Source organism: Podarcis filfolensis (assembly GCF_964270895.1).
Source record: "Podarcis filfolensis genome assembly, chromosome: 8".
Classification (NCBI taxonomy): domain Eukaryota; kingdom Metazoa; phylum Chordata; class Lepidosauria; order Squamata; family Lacertidae; genus Podarcis; species Podarcis filfolensis.
The window spans coordinates 85877464-85893333 of NC_139611.1; the positions used below are offsets into that span (position 1 = coordinate 85877464).

Sequence of the window (15870 nt, forward strand, 5' to 3'; positions counted from 1 at the left end):
GGTCAAGAATTAAGCTGGCGAGGCAGAGCCGAGTCCTTCATGAATTTTCCCATTCCTCTTTCAAAGCCATCAAAGTCCCCCCCCCGCCTCTTGTGGGAGGGAGTTCCGCCGTTTAACTCTGCGCTGCGTAAAGAAGCCCGTCTTTCAATTTATCCGGAACCTTCCAATCTTACCCATAAGATTGTTAACCCGGCTTGTCTAAGGCTGGTGTGAACTCTGGGGGAAAGGGGCCACGTCCAGCCTTGCATTGGGGGGGGGCGTTGGCGCCAGGGGGTCGTGCACAAAGTGTTTTGGACCGGAGGACCTCCTGCCCCCCGCCCCCCAGCTTCCCAATTTCCAGTAACGCCTCGGGTGTATTTCCTGTTTTCGCTGGGATGCGCCGTCCAGGGCGCGGGGGGGGAGGGTGTGTGCTTTTCCCGGCTACTGTCTGATGCGCAAAGCAGGAAGACGCCCCCTCCAGAAAGAAACACATTGTCAGGAAGGATATGTTTTCCATTTCAGAGAGACAAAGCAGGGAATTGGGGGGGGGGGGGTTGTAGGAGGGGGCAGGGAGCCTGGCTTCAGCCCACAGCGTCGCCCTTTACGCATGGCAGGGAGGGTGGGACTGGATGACCTCGGGGGTCCCCACCCCCTCGACGATCCTGTGATTTCCTGAGGAATCCCTTCCCTCCAGCCGCCTGAAGCGTGTTCATAGAATCGAGGAGTCGTGGGAAGGGGACCCCCGACGGTCATCTAGTCCCACCCCTGTCCCATGCTGGATCTAGGCTGGGGAGGGGGCTCTCTGCCCTCCCCGTCGAGGGCGGAGGCTGCCCCGAGGTGAGGGGGCAAGTACAGACCCCGCCCCCGCAAAGGGGCGTGTCCTCCTGGGCGGGGAGGCGTGGCCCCGACGAGGCGCTCCCCTGCCTACTTGCCTGCCTGCGCCCGGGCGCACAGCCTGGAAGGAGCGTCCGCCGCCGCCTCTCCGCCCGTCCGTCCGCCCGCCCGCGCGCTTTCTGCGAGGGGACCCCGCGATGCCTCCGCAGGGCGAGTCTCTCCCGCCGGTGCCCCCGCGCCGCCCCCGCGAGCAGCGGCGCCTGCGGGGCCTCGAGTGCGTCCTGCTGGGCGACGGCGCCGTCGGGAAAACCAGCCTGGCGCTCAGCTACAGCACCAACGGCTTCCCCGCGCGATACGTCCCCACCGCCCTCGACCGCTTCTCCGGTACGCGTGCGATGCGCGGGGGTGGGGTGGGATGGATGACCTTTGGGGGCGCCCTTCCCGCTCTGCGGGGACGAGCAAGAGCAGCGACGACACTGGTTCCCGGGAGGTTTTGTTTTTTTATCCGAGGAGGTCATTCTTCAGCTGCCATTGCAGGGGGTTGGGATGGATGACCTTTGGGGTCCCCTAACCAACCGTGCAGGTCTGTGATTCCACATGGGGCGTGGCTAGTGCTCAGTGCGATGCCTGCTCAACAGCCAGAGGGCACCGCCAACGTTGCAGGTTTACCTGCTCCCCAAAGAGAGGCCCTGCCCGGAGCCCGGTTTGCAGGGGCTCCTGCGAAGCCTTTTTCACGGGAGACCCCGGCAAGAGCCTCTTCCTGCTTGCCTCGTTTCGCCAGGAAAGATTTGCAGGCCTGGAATCGACCGCATCCAAGTTTTCCTTTCCTAGTTCCTACCTGGCGAAACACAAACTTTCATTTCACCAGAGTAGCCTCAGTCTGTGCGAACGCTGCCGGAGGAGATCTACGGATGACGCGGGGAATACAAACTAAACAAATGACGTCAGAATAATAATATTAAATAAGTATAAAAGTGGTTGGGGGTTGGCCTATATGATCGCTGGGGTGCCTCCCAAACTACAACGCAGTGAATAACAAGAGGTTTTGCAATGGAGCATGGGTGGGGGATTGTTGAGTTGTGCTCCCTGCACTGCAGGAGTTGGGCTAGAATTTTATTATTATTATAAGTATTTTATTAAAATAACTTCATTCGTAAAGAGATGACCGGGGGTGGGGGATTAAAGAGTGGGAATGAAAAAGAAGAAGAAAATACTGTCACCGTCCATTAATATGCAGGTGTGTATATTACAAATAATTGCCAGTAAGCTAATATATTCTGCATAAACTCATTCCAGATAGAATTATATTTATCCAAAGAGAGTCTGCTTCTCCAGCCATGTATTAAGGGGAATTGTCTCTCTCCTTCCCATTCATCAATATCAGCCTCTGTTCCGGGTTCGAGTCCCGGCGGAGTCACCAAAAAAGAAATCAATATCAGCCACTAGGCTAGATGACCCTGGGGGGAGTCTTCAAAGGAGTCTGTCAAGAACCACAGTTCTCCTTCTGCCAGGGATCCTTGAGCTGCAACCCTTGTGTTCCATGGGGTTGGGCTGGATGACCTTTGGAGGTCCCTTCCGCCTCCAGTGCCAGGGAGACTGAGCAGGAAGGCGCTGGGCTCTGACTTCCACCTCTGGGCGAGTGAAATCCCTGATGCCGTGTCTTGATCTGGGGCAGCTGGGTCTGTCTTCCTTCCCAACTCTGACCCCCCGTTTTTCTGTTTCGCCCCCCAGCTGTGGTGCAGGTTGATGGAGACCCTATCCGGCTGCAGCTGTGTGACACCGCAGGGCAGGTAAGGAGGCCGGACAGGATGGGCTAGAGACTGACCTGGACTTGGCACTTTGACCTGGCCCTTCCTAACGGTCCCTTGGGCCTTCTTGAGGTCTAGCAACTTGCTTTCTCGAATCTATTCCCGAGGGTTGCAAGCCTGCCGCTGAACCGCTTTCCCCTCCGTAAACGGCACAGCTGGCTTCCCCTCCCTGCAACCTGTAAGGGCAAAGGTGTCCCGGAGGCGAGAGGCGCAGGTGGGCTTTGCGGGGCCACATTTATTTGGGGCCCTTCTTTGCGCCTCCCAAATCTCTTTGCGCCTCCCGAATCTGGCTTGTGGGGAAACTGAGGAGGGTCGGCTCTGGTGTCCGGGGTCCTAATGCAGACACGTAGATATTGATCCATTCTGGTTGTGATTGCAATTTGCCTTTGAAATAGACATATTGCTTAATTTTTACTTCTACAAAAAAATAACAAACCTTTGTCAACACAAGAAGTATAAGACAAGCTAGAAGACACCCAAATGCCCTGGTTAACACATCACCAATTACATGCCTTCTTAAACAACCCAGCAGTAAAATCAGCAGCAACTAGGCCCCTGACAACCTTCGAAAACCTCCTTCTAACAACAAAGGGACACGGTAAAGGGATGGTATCCGCAGTATACAAAATACTACTGCAAAATCCCACGAACTCCCTAGATGCAATCAAAAAACAATGGGAGGATGACATAGGCTATGAGATTAACCCCACTCGATGGACCAAAATCTGGTCTAACCCCCCCCTTAAATCCATATCAATGAAAAGAAAAGAACTCACTCTAAAACCCACCTACAGGTGGTACCTAACACCAAGAAAACTAGCGCTAATACGCCCAGGAACCTCACCAAAATGCTGGAGAGGGTGCACCTCCACAGGCACATACCTCCACATGTGGTGGGAGTGTCCCAAAATCCAACTATTCTGGACAACAGCCATACGAGAAATAAGTAAAATAAGTAAAATAACCAAACAAGTATTAGAAACCATCCCAGAATTGGCCCTACTAAACATATTCCAAGACAATAATGCCCACTTACACCACAAAGAACTCATAACCCACCTACTTTCAGCAGCCAGAAACACCATAACCAGACACTAGAGAGACCTGTCAGGAGTAAGCATGGACCAATGGTACCAAGTAGTATGGGAAACAGCCTTACTAGAAAAATTAACCAATAAACTGAAACTGACACAGGGACAAATAGAAGAAGACACCTTCACCCTGGTATGGCTCCCCTTTATCACATAGACAGCCCAACAAGACAACGATAAAAACCCACCAACAGCATACAGATCAATATGGTAAAGGTAAAGGGACGCCTGGCCATTAGGTCCAGTCGTGGCTGACTCTGGGGTTACGGTGCTCATCTCGCTTTATCGGCCGAGGGAGCCGGCGTACAGCTTCCGGGTCATGTGGCCAACATGACTAAGCCGCTTCTGGCAAACTGATGGGGATGTGGGTGGCGCTGTGGGTTAAACCACAGAGCCTAGGACTTGCCGATCAGAAGGTTGGCGGTTTGAATCCCCGCGACGGGGTGAGCTCCCGTTGCTCGGTCCCTGCTCCTGCCAACCTAGCAGTTCGAAAGCATGTCAAAGTGCAAGTAGATAAATATTTACCACTCCGGTGGGAAGGTAAACGGTGTTTCCATGCCCTGCTCTGGTTCGCCAGAAGTGGTTTAGTCATGCTGGCCACATGACCCGGAAGCTGTACACCGGCTCCCTCGGCCAGTAAAGCGAGATGAGCGCCGCAACCCCAGAGTCGGTCACAACTGGACCTAATGGCCAGGCGTCCCTTTACCTTTACCTATGTTTGCATATATGTTGGAAGCTGCCCTTCCTCCCTAGAAGGGGGTTGGCTTAGATGCCCGCCAGGGCACCCCCTCCCAGCCCTGTGGTTAGAATCAATGAGGGTCATCGTTTTCTGATTCACCGGCGCGCTTTAAACAGAGGTTGCCTGGCTGCCTGCCACGGATTCTCGAGCGACGATTCCTGCCGTGTTGCGGGGGCTGGTCTAGATGACCCCTGGAGGGCCCCTCCCAGCTCTGCGGTTCCCTGGTTCGGTGCCCGCAGGGGCGCCAGCTTGCAGGGCGCCTCTCTCTCTCTCCTCACGGCTGCCCCTCTTTGCCCCCCCAGGACGAATTCGACAGCCTACGGCGGCTCTGCTACCCGAAGGCAGACGTGGTCCTGCTCTGCTTCAGCGTCGTGTCTCCCACCTCGTTCCAGAACATCTCTGAGAAGTGGCTCCCCGAATTGCGCCGCCACTGCCCCGCCACGCCCGTCCTGCTGGTGGGCACCCAGTCGGACCTGCGCCAGGACGTCAAGGTCCTCATCGCCCTGTCCCGGCGCCGGGAGAAGCCCGTGTCCCCCTCGGCCGCCCGCACCCTCTCCGCCAAGGCCGGCTTGCTGGGCTATGTGGAGTGCTCGGCTCTCACCCAGCACAACCTAAAGGAGGTCTTTGACACGGCCATCACCGCAGGGCTGCGCTGCGCCCGCGCCCCCCCGCCCAAGCCGCAGCGACGCAGCACCGCCAGCCGCATCCGGACCCTCTCCAAGGCCTGGTGGAGGAAGCACGTCTGCCTGTCGTAGTGCCGGGCGATTCCCGCATGGCCTGACCCCTTCTAATGGGTTCGCCTGCAGACTGGACCAACCGAGGGGCGTAGGCTTTTGAGAGGGGCCAGGCCGGGCCAGCCTTCCTTGCAGGGATGTCGGGCGGAATATCGGCAGGGCCAAACGGATCTCCAAACGGATCCCAAAGACGTTTCCTTGTCTCCCAAGAGGGACGTGGCCGGGCTTTCGATTTGGGACGCTCTGCAAGCATGGCTGGAGAGAGCGGATGCTTCTGAACGGCTGCGTTTGGTGTCCTGGGCTGCTGGTCTCCCTTTTGGGCATGTGGTTGGCAACTGTGAGAACAGGAGGCTGGACCATTGACCTGAGCTTCTCATGCTCTTGTGGAACCTCCAGCTCCAGAGACAGTCTATCTGAATTCTTAAGTTCTGCGGGGGCATTTGGCTACTGTGAGAACTGGACTTGATGGGCCACTGGCCTGAAGCAGCAGCCAAGCTTCTTAAACATTTTCATGGGACCTCCAGCTCCAGAGGCAGTCTATCTGAATTCTTAGGTTTTATGGGGTATTTGGCCCCTGTGTGGCTGGACTAGATGGGACCCCTTTGGGCCTCATCCAGCAGCCAGGCTCTACTGATGTTCCTGCGATTTCCCCCCGACCCTTGGGATTTCAGACCTTCAGCTCCCAGCCCCACTGAAAAGGGCCATATATTTGTAGACCCTAATATCTCTGGGGAGATGGGACCAGGTTGGGGACAGATGCTTTGGGGAGGCTGTGGCTGGAAGGTTTGCCTCCCCACCACCCAAAATAAAACTTCTGCACATGGTTTAGCTGAGAGCGAGATGGAGCAGCCCCTTGCCCAGAGTAGGGGTTTACTTGCAGAAGCGTGAGATGGAGTGACATTTTTTTAACCACTTGAATCTGAAAAGTTTGTAGAGTTGGAAGAGAATGCTCCCCCCCAGGGCCACCTAGTCCCAAGCCCCTGCAGTGCAGCAAGCACAGCAAACTTTGGTTCTTGGTTTCGGAAGGAGAATATTTCGGGTGGGGGGAAAGTTTCTGGAAAGGAAAAATTGTAGAGTGATTTTTTTACGCCATTTGTGCCTTTTCTCCTGAGACGAAACCCAGGCCTTGAATCTGCAGTGTGTGTGTGTGTGTGTGTGTGTGTGTGTACAGTGGACGCTCAGGTTGCAAACGTGATCCGTGCGGGATGCACATTCGCAACCCGCAGCATTCGCAACCTGTGGGTTGCGATTCGGCGCTTCTGCGCATGCACAAAGCACGATTTTGCGCTCCTGTGCATGCGCGGCCGCCAAAACCCGGAATTAACCCGTTCCGGTACTTCCAGGTTGCGGCGGTCTGTAACCTGAAAAAACGCAACCTGAAGCGTCTGTAACCTGAGGTATGACTGTATTTGGTCTGACCCAGGCATCACGGTCAGACTAGGACCAGGGTTCGAATCCCTACTCGGCCACGAAGCTCCCCGGGTGTGACGTTGGGGGGTCAGCCACCTCCTCTCTCAGCCTGACCTACCTCACAGGGTTGCTGTTGCAGGGATTAAATGAGGATCGGGAGAACCAAGTATCCTTGGATAGAGGGGGTGGAGAGGCAAGAAAAGAATTACCGTAATAAAAAAACCCCAAGCTGTGCCCCCAATAAAATGCTGTGAGACAACCTGGTGTCTCTTTCTGAGCCCTGTTGCTCCCCCATTGCAAGGAGGCAAGGTGGAAATGTGCTTTTTTTGGGGGGGGGGGAATTCCCCCACCTGCCTAGTTTCTCGTTCCCTTTGCCTTGCAGGGAACCTGCAAAACTTTCCCTCCTTCCCCTTCATTTCTCTTTCCATGGAAAAAAAATAAAATCCTGGGAACTGGGAGCTGCTTTCTCACTTTTCCGTTTCCTGTTTCTCCTGCCCCCCCCTCCACCTGTGTCCTTCCTGAAAAGCAGTTTTTTTGGGTTTTTTGCAAGCTGGAATTCTCCAGCCTCCTGGCTGCAAAGGGGAGGGGGGGAAGTCTGCTTTGTAGTTCTCAATGCAATCACACCCCCCCAAAAAAAACCCCACCCCACACACGTACAGGAATTTGGAAAATTACAAAAGGTGATGGGTTTTCAATTTTGCTGCAACGCAGAGATGAAATGCACGCCACTGCTTTTCTTTCTCGGGGGGGGGGGGGTCAGAGAACAGCCTCCTCCCACTGCATGAAAAATCTCTAGGTTGCATTTGCACAAGAGCATTTCTGACTTTTTTTGTGGGCGGGGGGGGGGGGAGGAAGCTCCCTTTGAAGTATTGTCTCTCGATTAAAAATAAGCTGTTTACTTTCCTCTCCTGTGTGAATGGCTGCCTTGGGTCTGCCCCCCCCCCCCCATGGGGGTCAGAGGCGGAAGGGAGGAAAGGGACTTGGGGTTTCAACCCCCCAAAAAAAGGGAGGCGGGAAGAGAATCACGTGCTCCACCTGAAGCCCCTTGGAGAAAACCTTGGGGCAGAAATGCAATAAATGAACAATGAGTAAAGATGTATTTTTGTTTCTCCCTCATTCAGCTAGAGGCAGCATGACTTGGGCCAGAGTTGGCTGGGACCCCATGGGCCATCTAGTCTGACCCCCTTCAATGTCTTATCTGCGATAAAGAGATGGATTTTGTGTCTATGTCCTGGGCCCAGTTTCTGTCTCTGCAATTGCCCAATAGCCCCCACTCCCCCCCCAATGTTTTGTCACAGTTCCCTTTTTGATATGACTTCCTTCCAGACAGAGGGCCCCCTTTTGCCCCTCTCTCCAGTTCTAACTCAGAGGTTGCCAACGTTGTCTCCTCCGAATATGTCCCATCATCCTTGACCACTGGGGCTGATGGGAGCTGGAGCCCCAAAAACCTCCGGAGAGGGGGGGCTGCTGTCCCCGCCACCTCGGCTGCCCTCTGCTCCAGCTAATTCGGTGAGTAGGGAAAATGTACTCTGCACGTGCTCAGAGGCACCTGAGCTTTAAAAGAGCAGCTTCATGTCCCTGGGCTGCACTTTGGCCTTCGTGGCAAGCCTGGGCCTGTTAATATTAACAGGAAGGCAGTCGACATGTCAGCCTCGCTTGCGCCCTGTTCTCCGCTGGGGCTCCTCTCAGAAGCTGCTTTTCCTGCCCCCGGAGGCAGAATCTTTGGCTGGGAGACGCTGCCTCAGGCCAGGCGATTGGGGGAAGCAGCTGGAAAAGGGGTAAGAAGGGAACAGAAACCTGGGAGGCTGGCAGGCCTGCCTGCCTTTCTCCTCCCTCCTGGCTTAGGCGCCTTCTTTTGATAGACACTCATGGAATCGTAGAGTTGGAAGGGGCACCCAGGGGTCATCCAGCCCAACCCGCTGCAATGCAGGAATCTCAGCTGAAGAATCCCTGACCGATGGCCATCCAACCTCTGCTTAAAAACCTCCAAGGAAGGAGATTGCACCACCTTCCGAGGGAGCTGGAAGCCAGAGCTATTCCTTCCTTCCTTCCTTCCTCCCCCTCCTTCCTTCCTTCCTTCCTTCCTTCCTTCCTTCCTTCCTTCCTCCCTCCCTCCCTCCCTCCCTCCCTCCCCCTTCCTTCCTTCTCTCTTCCTCCCTCCCTCCCTCCCCCTTCCTTCCTTCCTTCCTTCCTTCCTTCCTTCCCTCCTTCCCTCTCCCTCCCTCCCTCCCTCCCCTTCCTTCCTTCTCTCTTTCTCCGTCCCTCCCTCCCCCTTCCTTCCTTCCTTCCTTCCTTCCTTCCTTCTTTCTCCGTCCCTCCCTCCCTCCCCCTTCCTTCCTTCCTTCCTTCCTTCCTTCCTTCTCTCTTTCTCCGTCCTTCCTTCACCCTCCCTCCCTCCCTCCCCCTTCCTTCCTTCCTTCCTTCCTTCCTTCCTTCTTTCTCCGTCCCTCCCTCCCTCCCCCTTCCTTCCTTCCTTCCTTCCTTCCCTCCCCCTCCCTCCCTCCCTCCCTCCCTCCCTCCCTCCCCCTTCCTTCCTTCCTTCCTTCCTTCCTTCCTTCCTTCCTTCCTTCCTTCCCTCTCCCTCCCTTTCCCCCTTTCTTTCTTTCTTTCTTTCTTTCTTTCTTTCTTTCTTTCTTTCTTTCTTTTCCTCTCCACCTCCTGCTTGGCTCCTGCCTGCCTCCCTCGCCTCCTCCTGGGGGTTTTCCGGAGCCTGGGCTCCAGGCCCACAACCTGGCAGCCGCCCCACCCTGCTCTGTGGGGCAGAGGGAAGCTGAGAGCCTGCAGGCCTCCTCCTCTTTGGCGAGGGCAGCCAGCGCTTCTTGGGTGCCCGCCTGCCTCTTGCCCGCCACCCCTGGCATCTTCCCTCCCCTGCCACAACCTGCCCAGCTGCCGCCATCTTATCGGGGCATCAAAGGCGGCCTGCTGGCACACGGCCCGGCCTGCCAGTGGGTGCTGGATGAGGCCCAGGAGTCCTTGGGACTTTGCCCTGCGGGGTGTGCCCAGCTGTTCCACGGGAAGGGGTGAAAGGGCCAGGCCTCTTCCCCCTGAGCATGTGCAGAGTGCATCTCTTGATGACGAGGCAGGGCGAGCTGCAGGCGGGCCCGGATCTCCTTCCTCGCTTCCCCGTTATTAAGGAGGGCAACCTTGGCATTAGAGTTTAGACTCGTCAGATGGTAGAGTCGGGAGGGGACCTCCAAGGGCCATCTAGTCCAGCCCCCCCAAATGCAGCAATCGCATTTCAATTGGAAGCGGGGCTCAGCGATGCCAGCCTTCATTTTGCCATCCTTCATCCCGTGGGTTACAAACCAGCCAGACAGTATAACGCGGCACGGACATAAAAAGTGAAGGAACAAGAGTGCCTCTGAGCGCGTGCGGAGTGCACTTGCCTCACCACTCAACCGCAGCCGGTTGGAGGCAAGCAGACGCCTGCCCTGGGGTTGCTACCACCTGGCCAGAGCCTGCAAAGAGAGGGGGGCAGTCTAGGCGCTGATCAGCCATGTTGGGGGGGGGCAACCAGCCTGGGTCCCCTGGAGCCCCCCCTTTCCTCAGCCCCACATTCTCCGGGATTGGGGAGCTCTTGGCCTGAGGCCTCCTTCCTGCCAGGCGGGGGTTCGACTAGCTTCCAATTCCTGGGTTCTGCAGCGGCTTCGGCTGCAGGACTCCTGGGTCCTTTCCCGGACTCCTGGGTTCTCTCCCTGCCCTCATGCTCCAGGGCTGGCAGGCTCCTTGCCTGGCCCCACCCTGCTGCAGGATCCAACTTGATATGGGGGGGGGCAAGAGGAGGAGGAGGAAGGGCCCAAGCTGCACCCTCCCTGCCCATCACCGCCCGCAGGGGGTGGCTGCCGGCTTGGCAAGGACAGACTGTTCCTGGTGGAGTTGGCGCTCAGCTTGGCCTCGCTCGCCCCCCAACCTGTGTGCCTCACAGGGAAGGCGTGTAGGGGCTTGCATGGCAGGGGGCGGGGAGGGAGAGAGATGGAGGAAAGTGGAAAAACTTGGGGTGGGGGAGCAGTTGGGTTGCCTTTAAAGTGGGCATGGTTTGCCAAGTTGTGCCAGCAGGGGGGCCCTGGACGCACCTTGGGCTCCTCAACAGCTAAGATCCTGGAGCCACAGACTTGCAGGCTTGGAAGGGAAATCTAGTCTTAGCCCCCGCAATGCAGAAATGCATCCAGGACAGATGGAGAGGTCGGGTCCCATGGGTGGGGGCTGTGGGAAAAAAAAAGAGGCAAATTCCATGCTGGGGATCCTCGGAAAGGAATTGGGAATAAAACGGATTCGGCTGTACAAATCTCTGCCGCGGCCGCATTGGCAGTCTTGTGCTTGGTTCTGGGTGCCTCGTCTCAAACGGAGCTGGAAAAGGTTTCGAACATGATCGCAGAAGGGAGGGAGTCGCTGTGGCAGCATTTGGGACTTTGTAGTCCGGAGAAGAGCTAAAAGGCAAAAGGTTTCTCAGAATATGCCTGTGGGGAGGGCATTGTTGTTGTTTAGTCGTGTCCGCCTCTTTGTGACCCCCCTGGACCAGAGCACGCCAGGCACTCCTGTCTTCCGCTGCCTCCCGCAGTTTGGTCAAACATGCTGGTAGCTTCGAGAAGACTGTCCCGCCATCTCGTCCTCTGTCGTCCCCTTCTCCTTGTGCCCTCCATCTTTCCCAACATCAGGGTCTTTTCCAGGGAGTCTTCTCTTCTCATGAGGTGGCCAAAGTATTGGAGCCTCAGCTTCAGGATCTGTCCTTCCAGTGAGCACTCAGGGCTGATTTCCTTCAGAATGGAGAGGTTTGATCTTCTTGCAGTCCATGGGACTCTCAAGAGTCTCCTCCAGCACCATAATTCAAAAGCATCCATTCTTCGGCGATCAGCCTTCTTTATGGTCCAGCTCTCACTTCCATACATCACTACTGGGAAAACCATGGCTTTAACTATACGGGCCTTTGCTGGCAAGGTGATGTCTCTGCTTCACCTTGCAGAGAGGAGGAGGGCATGGAGAACAGTTTTTCTTGTAACCCAAGAATTCGTGAAGATTCAGGACAGATAAAAGTCTTTCTTCTAGCAGCACAGAGTTAATCTGTGGAACTCCCTCCCACAGGAGGCAGGGATGAGAACCAACTTGGATGTCTTTAGAAGAGGACTGGACAAATTCACAGGGGAGGAGGCAGAACCAGGTGGGCTCTTGGCCTGACGCAGCAGGCAGGCTATTCCCACGTTCTTACGGAGCCTCCAGGTCCAGAGGCATTCTACCTCCATTCCCTGCTCCTTAAGGGGACTTGGCCACTGTGGGAACAGGAGACAGGACCAGGTGGGCCTTTGGCCTGACCCAGCAGGCAGACTCTCTTACGCCACAAGGCCATCAGTGCCAGACCAGCTCCAAGCATGAATCAGCCGCGAATTTCACAGGGCACCAGAGCTCCAGGCTGCCCTCTCCTCCAGCTCCAAGGGCCTTTCCCTGCCTGCAGGGCGGGCGTCAGGGGAGCCGGCCATCCCAGTCTCCCTGTGGGTCCTCTCCCTCCCAGGTCGGGTGAGAGGGATTAGCTGTTCCTCCTCCCGGTGCCAGGCTTTGGCTGGGTCCACCCGCTTCCTTGTGATCAAGTTGGCAAGAGCAGCCGAGCCAGTTCTTTGTCCGCCGGTCAAGGGAGGAGCCTCTGCTCGTTTGCCCGTCTTTGGGAAGAGGCTCTGGATCGGGGCCGGCGACTCGTTTGCGCTCCAGGGTATGATCCTGGTCAGGTTGGAGCCCCCAGAGATGGGCAGGAAGGGTGTGTGCTTTTGCAGACTGGCTTCTCCTGGTGGCACATGGTGGATCAGTGCTGTGCCACCAGGCCTGGCATGCTTCTGTCTGGCCAGCTGCCCAGATGCATTGTGGATTGGCCGTTACGGGGGGGGGGGGGAGCAGGATGAGTGCCGGGCCTGACCAAGGGAGAAGAGAGCAGGACTAGGATGTCCCTTGATCTGGACACTCGATTCTGCGGATGCAGCCGAGAATAGCCTTCGCTTGTTTTGCTGCTGCATCACAATTTTTGCCAACCAGGACAGCAAAGCAGTCTTGCTGTCTTGTTAGGTTCATGAGCCCATGGTTTTCACCCATTCATCCCCAAAGGATCTGGGTGGAATTCAGACCTGCTAAAACTTTCCCCTTTATCATGTACATGAATTTTATTACGGTCAGAGACCAGCTTTTTGAGAAACACAAATGGAACTACAATCCCAACAGCAAAACAAACATTTAAAACAATATACAACAATGGATTTTAAGTTTAGAAGGGCGAAAGGCATATAAACACATAAAAACTTTAAAATAGAGAAAGGACCCAAAGTCGCCCGTGGATCCGGGTTTGGGAATTTTCTTAACAAATTAAGATTGAATCGTGGGATGGTCTGCGCCTACAGATCTGTGCGCAGAATCTGGCGACAATCCGGATCGTCTTGTGGTTTCTCTGCCTGTACAGTCCTTGCCCCCCCCATGCCAGCGGCTTTGTGGGCATCTGGGAAAGGCCACGAGGGTGCCTTTGCACCCATGGGTGCCCTGTTGGCTACCCCTGCAGGAAAAGAAGCTGGAATAATAATGCATGCAGGCCCTCTGATGACCTGGAGAACTCTGTCCCTGAATCCCAGGTATGTGCGGATTGCTTGGAAGGATGAAAGGGAAAGGCACTCTGCAGCAGCTCAGAGGCACTCTTGGTATGTTCTGGACAGGGCTTGATTTCCTCAAGAGAGAGACGGGGTCTGAGGCAGTTAGCAAGTCCGGCTCTGCTCTTTGAGGCTCTGAATTCCAGGCCCAGGTGAGGGGCTTGCGTTTGCATGGTGCTGACGGATCTCGGGGTCCTTTCTTCGTTTTTCACTTTGCATTTCACCCCACTCATATTGGGCACTGAAAACATTTTCCTGGACAGGTGCTGGTTCTTGTAGGCCAGTTCTGGACCCGTAACCAATGTTACGGTAAAATCTGGGCGCGAGGCTGCTCTGCCACCCAGCTCGTCGGACTAAGTCCGCGGGTCCCTGCGGAGGAAAATGAGCTCAGCCGGAGACAGGAGCAAGCTGCAGAAGATCCACGTTTATTGCGCAACAGGTTCAAGGCGAGATTGAACAGCGAGAAAGGGGTGACATGAACTTTTGAAACTTCCCTCCATGTCCCAGAATACAGTGCAAAATACATCCCAGTTACATCATGAATACATTAAGGAGAGGTTGGGTTACACCGGATTAACATATAGAGGAGGGAGGGGGAATATGCAGAGCTGGAGATATGCGCAGATAAGCACATCCTGAGTACCGGTAATGAGAAGACAATGGTCCATGTACGCATAGTCTGCCACCTGGCATTGCCCGGAGGAAAGGCTTGGCAGAGTGATTTGACATGATTAGGGTCTTGACACCTTGCTTGAGGGATTATGGAGGACAGGGGAGGTGTCATGGAGTCCTAGAGAAATTGAGCAAATTGGCACGTTGATTTTCTATGAATTTTATAGATTTTAGTCCCTTTTGACATTGACAATTGGAAATAAATGGATATAATGTAGGGAAGAAGAAGGTGAAGAAGACATGCCCGCCCCTTCCGTATCCCCAAGAACCAGGGAATCGGGAGGGAGCCCAAGGGCCTTGCAACGCAGGAATTTGCAGAGCTGGGAGAGAAGTTGGGAAAGAGCTTTTCTGGGAGAAGGAAGGAGGAGAAGGAAGTGGGAAAGGGTGCAGCAGGCCCCCGAAGCACCCCCACGCTCTGCAAGCTCAGAGAAGTTCCTGCCCTGGTGTTACAAAAAGAGAAAAACACTCTGTCTTTGGCCCCAGGCCTCTTTGGCTTTCGCAACAGGGGATGGAGCAACTAGCGGCTGTTTCTTCCTGGGACCTTCAGGCAGGTTTCTGACCCAATTTATTACGCAAAGCTAACTCAAGGCTACCACCTCCTGCAGGAAGTGGGCACTGCAAGCCGGCGAGTTTTCCCCATAGAATCATGAAACTGGAAGGGACCCTGCGGGTCATCTAGCCCAACTCCCTGCGATGCGCCTGCTACCGGGGGCACGTTCCTTGCGGAAAAAGTACCCCTTGACTTGGAAGCGCGCAGAGGGAGGGATGTGTTGAATCCAATATGGTGGAAAGCCGCTTTGCGTACGCTCAGAGGCAGCCTCCTTCTCCAGATTCCTGGAGGACAAGGCCATTGAAGGTGATATGCAACCTCTGGGATAATAATAATAATAATAATAATAATAATAATAATAATAATAAAAAATTTTATTTATACCCCGCCCTCCCCGGCCAAAACCGGGCTCAGACATCAACATCAAATATATAACATATTACCATAAAATCAAGCAATCAATTTAAACACATCCTCAGGCCCAGACAGAGGGGGCGGGCCATATGGGCCACCTGTCCCGGGCCTCCGATTCCAAACGGGGGCCTCGGTCAGAATATTTATCTATATTTTCCATTTTGTCTTTATATGCAGATACAGTTCAAGCCTCGAAAGAAAATGATTTGTCAGCATAACTTTTGTGAAAATTATTTACATACTTATGTATAAGACTTCAGTTACCCCCAGGGTAAAAAAAGGGGGGGCACATTATCCACCTGGCCCTGCAAGGCCCTGCACATCCTAAAATCAAACGCGGGTGGCTCTGTGGTCTAAACCACTGAGCTTCTTGGGCTTGCCAATCAGAAGATCGGCGGTTCGAATCCCCACGACGGGGTGAGCTCCCGTTGCTCGGTCCCTGCTCCTGCCAACCTAGCAGTTTGAAAGCACGTCTAAGTGCAAGTAGATAAATAGGTACCGCTCCAGCAGGAAGGTAGACGGTGTTTCCGTGCGCTGCTCTGGTTCGCCAGAAGCGGCTTAGTCCTGCTGGCCACATGACCCGGAAGCTGTATGCTGGCTCCCTCGGCCAGTAAAGTGAGATGAGCGCTGCAACCCCAGAGTCGGCCATGACTGGATCTAACGGTCAGGGGTTCCTTTACCTCTAAAATCAAATCAGGATCAGAGGCACCCAGGCAGGTGATGGGGAGATATTCTGCTTTGTGGAGGTATCTGGTTATGCCCGCAAGGAGAAGGATGCTGGACTCAGACAGGCACCCTTTGGCCTACCTGCAGAGCTCTGAAGGTCTCGCTTGGAAAATCCAGGTGCCGTACAAAATTTGAAATACAGTGGTACATCGGGTTAAGTACTTAATTCGTTCCGGAGGTCCGTTCTTAACCTGAAACTATTCTTAACCTGAAGCACCACATTAGCTAATGGGGCCTCCTGCTGCCACCGTGCCGCCAGAGTATGATTTCTGTTCTCATCCTGAAGCAAAGTTCTTAAC

The 15870-nt window shown here is 54.9% G+C and overlaps 2 protein-coding genes across 3 annotated transcripts in view; one reads left to right on the top strand and one right to left on the bottom strand.

Annotated features, from left to right (window-relative positions):
* Positions 1-15870, bottom strand: part of LOC310768730 (cytochrome P450 2F3-like) — a 182172-nt gene that overhangs the window by 27586 nt on the left and 138716 nt on the right. The window lies entirely within an intron of this gene.
* Positions 904-7688, top strand: LOC310768202 (rho-related GTP-binding protein RhoU-like). Of its 2 annotated transcripts, XR_014551206.1 has the most exons (4): positions 917-1197; positions 2545-2603; positions 4754-5580; positions 5710-7688. XR_014551206.1 is itself a non-coding variant. In XM_083625957.1 (3 exons), exons 1-3 carry the CDS (start codon positions 1011-1013, stop codon positions 5204-5206), a joined length of 699 nt encoding a protein of 232 aa, XP_083482083.1. In that variant the 5' UTR covers positions 904-1010; the 3' UTR covers positions 5207-7688. The 2 variants fall into 2 exon arrangements, 1 of the variants encoding a protein (XP_083482083.1); XM_083625957.1 differs by having other exon boundaries at positions 904-1197; positions 4754-7688.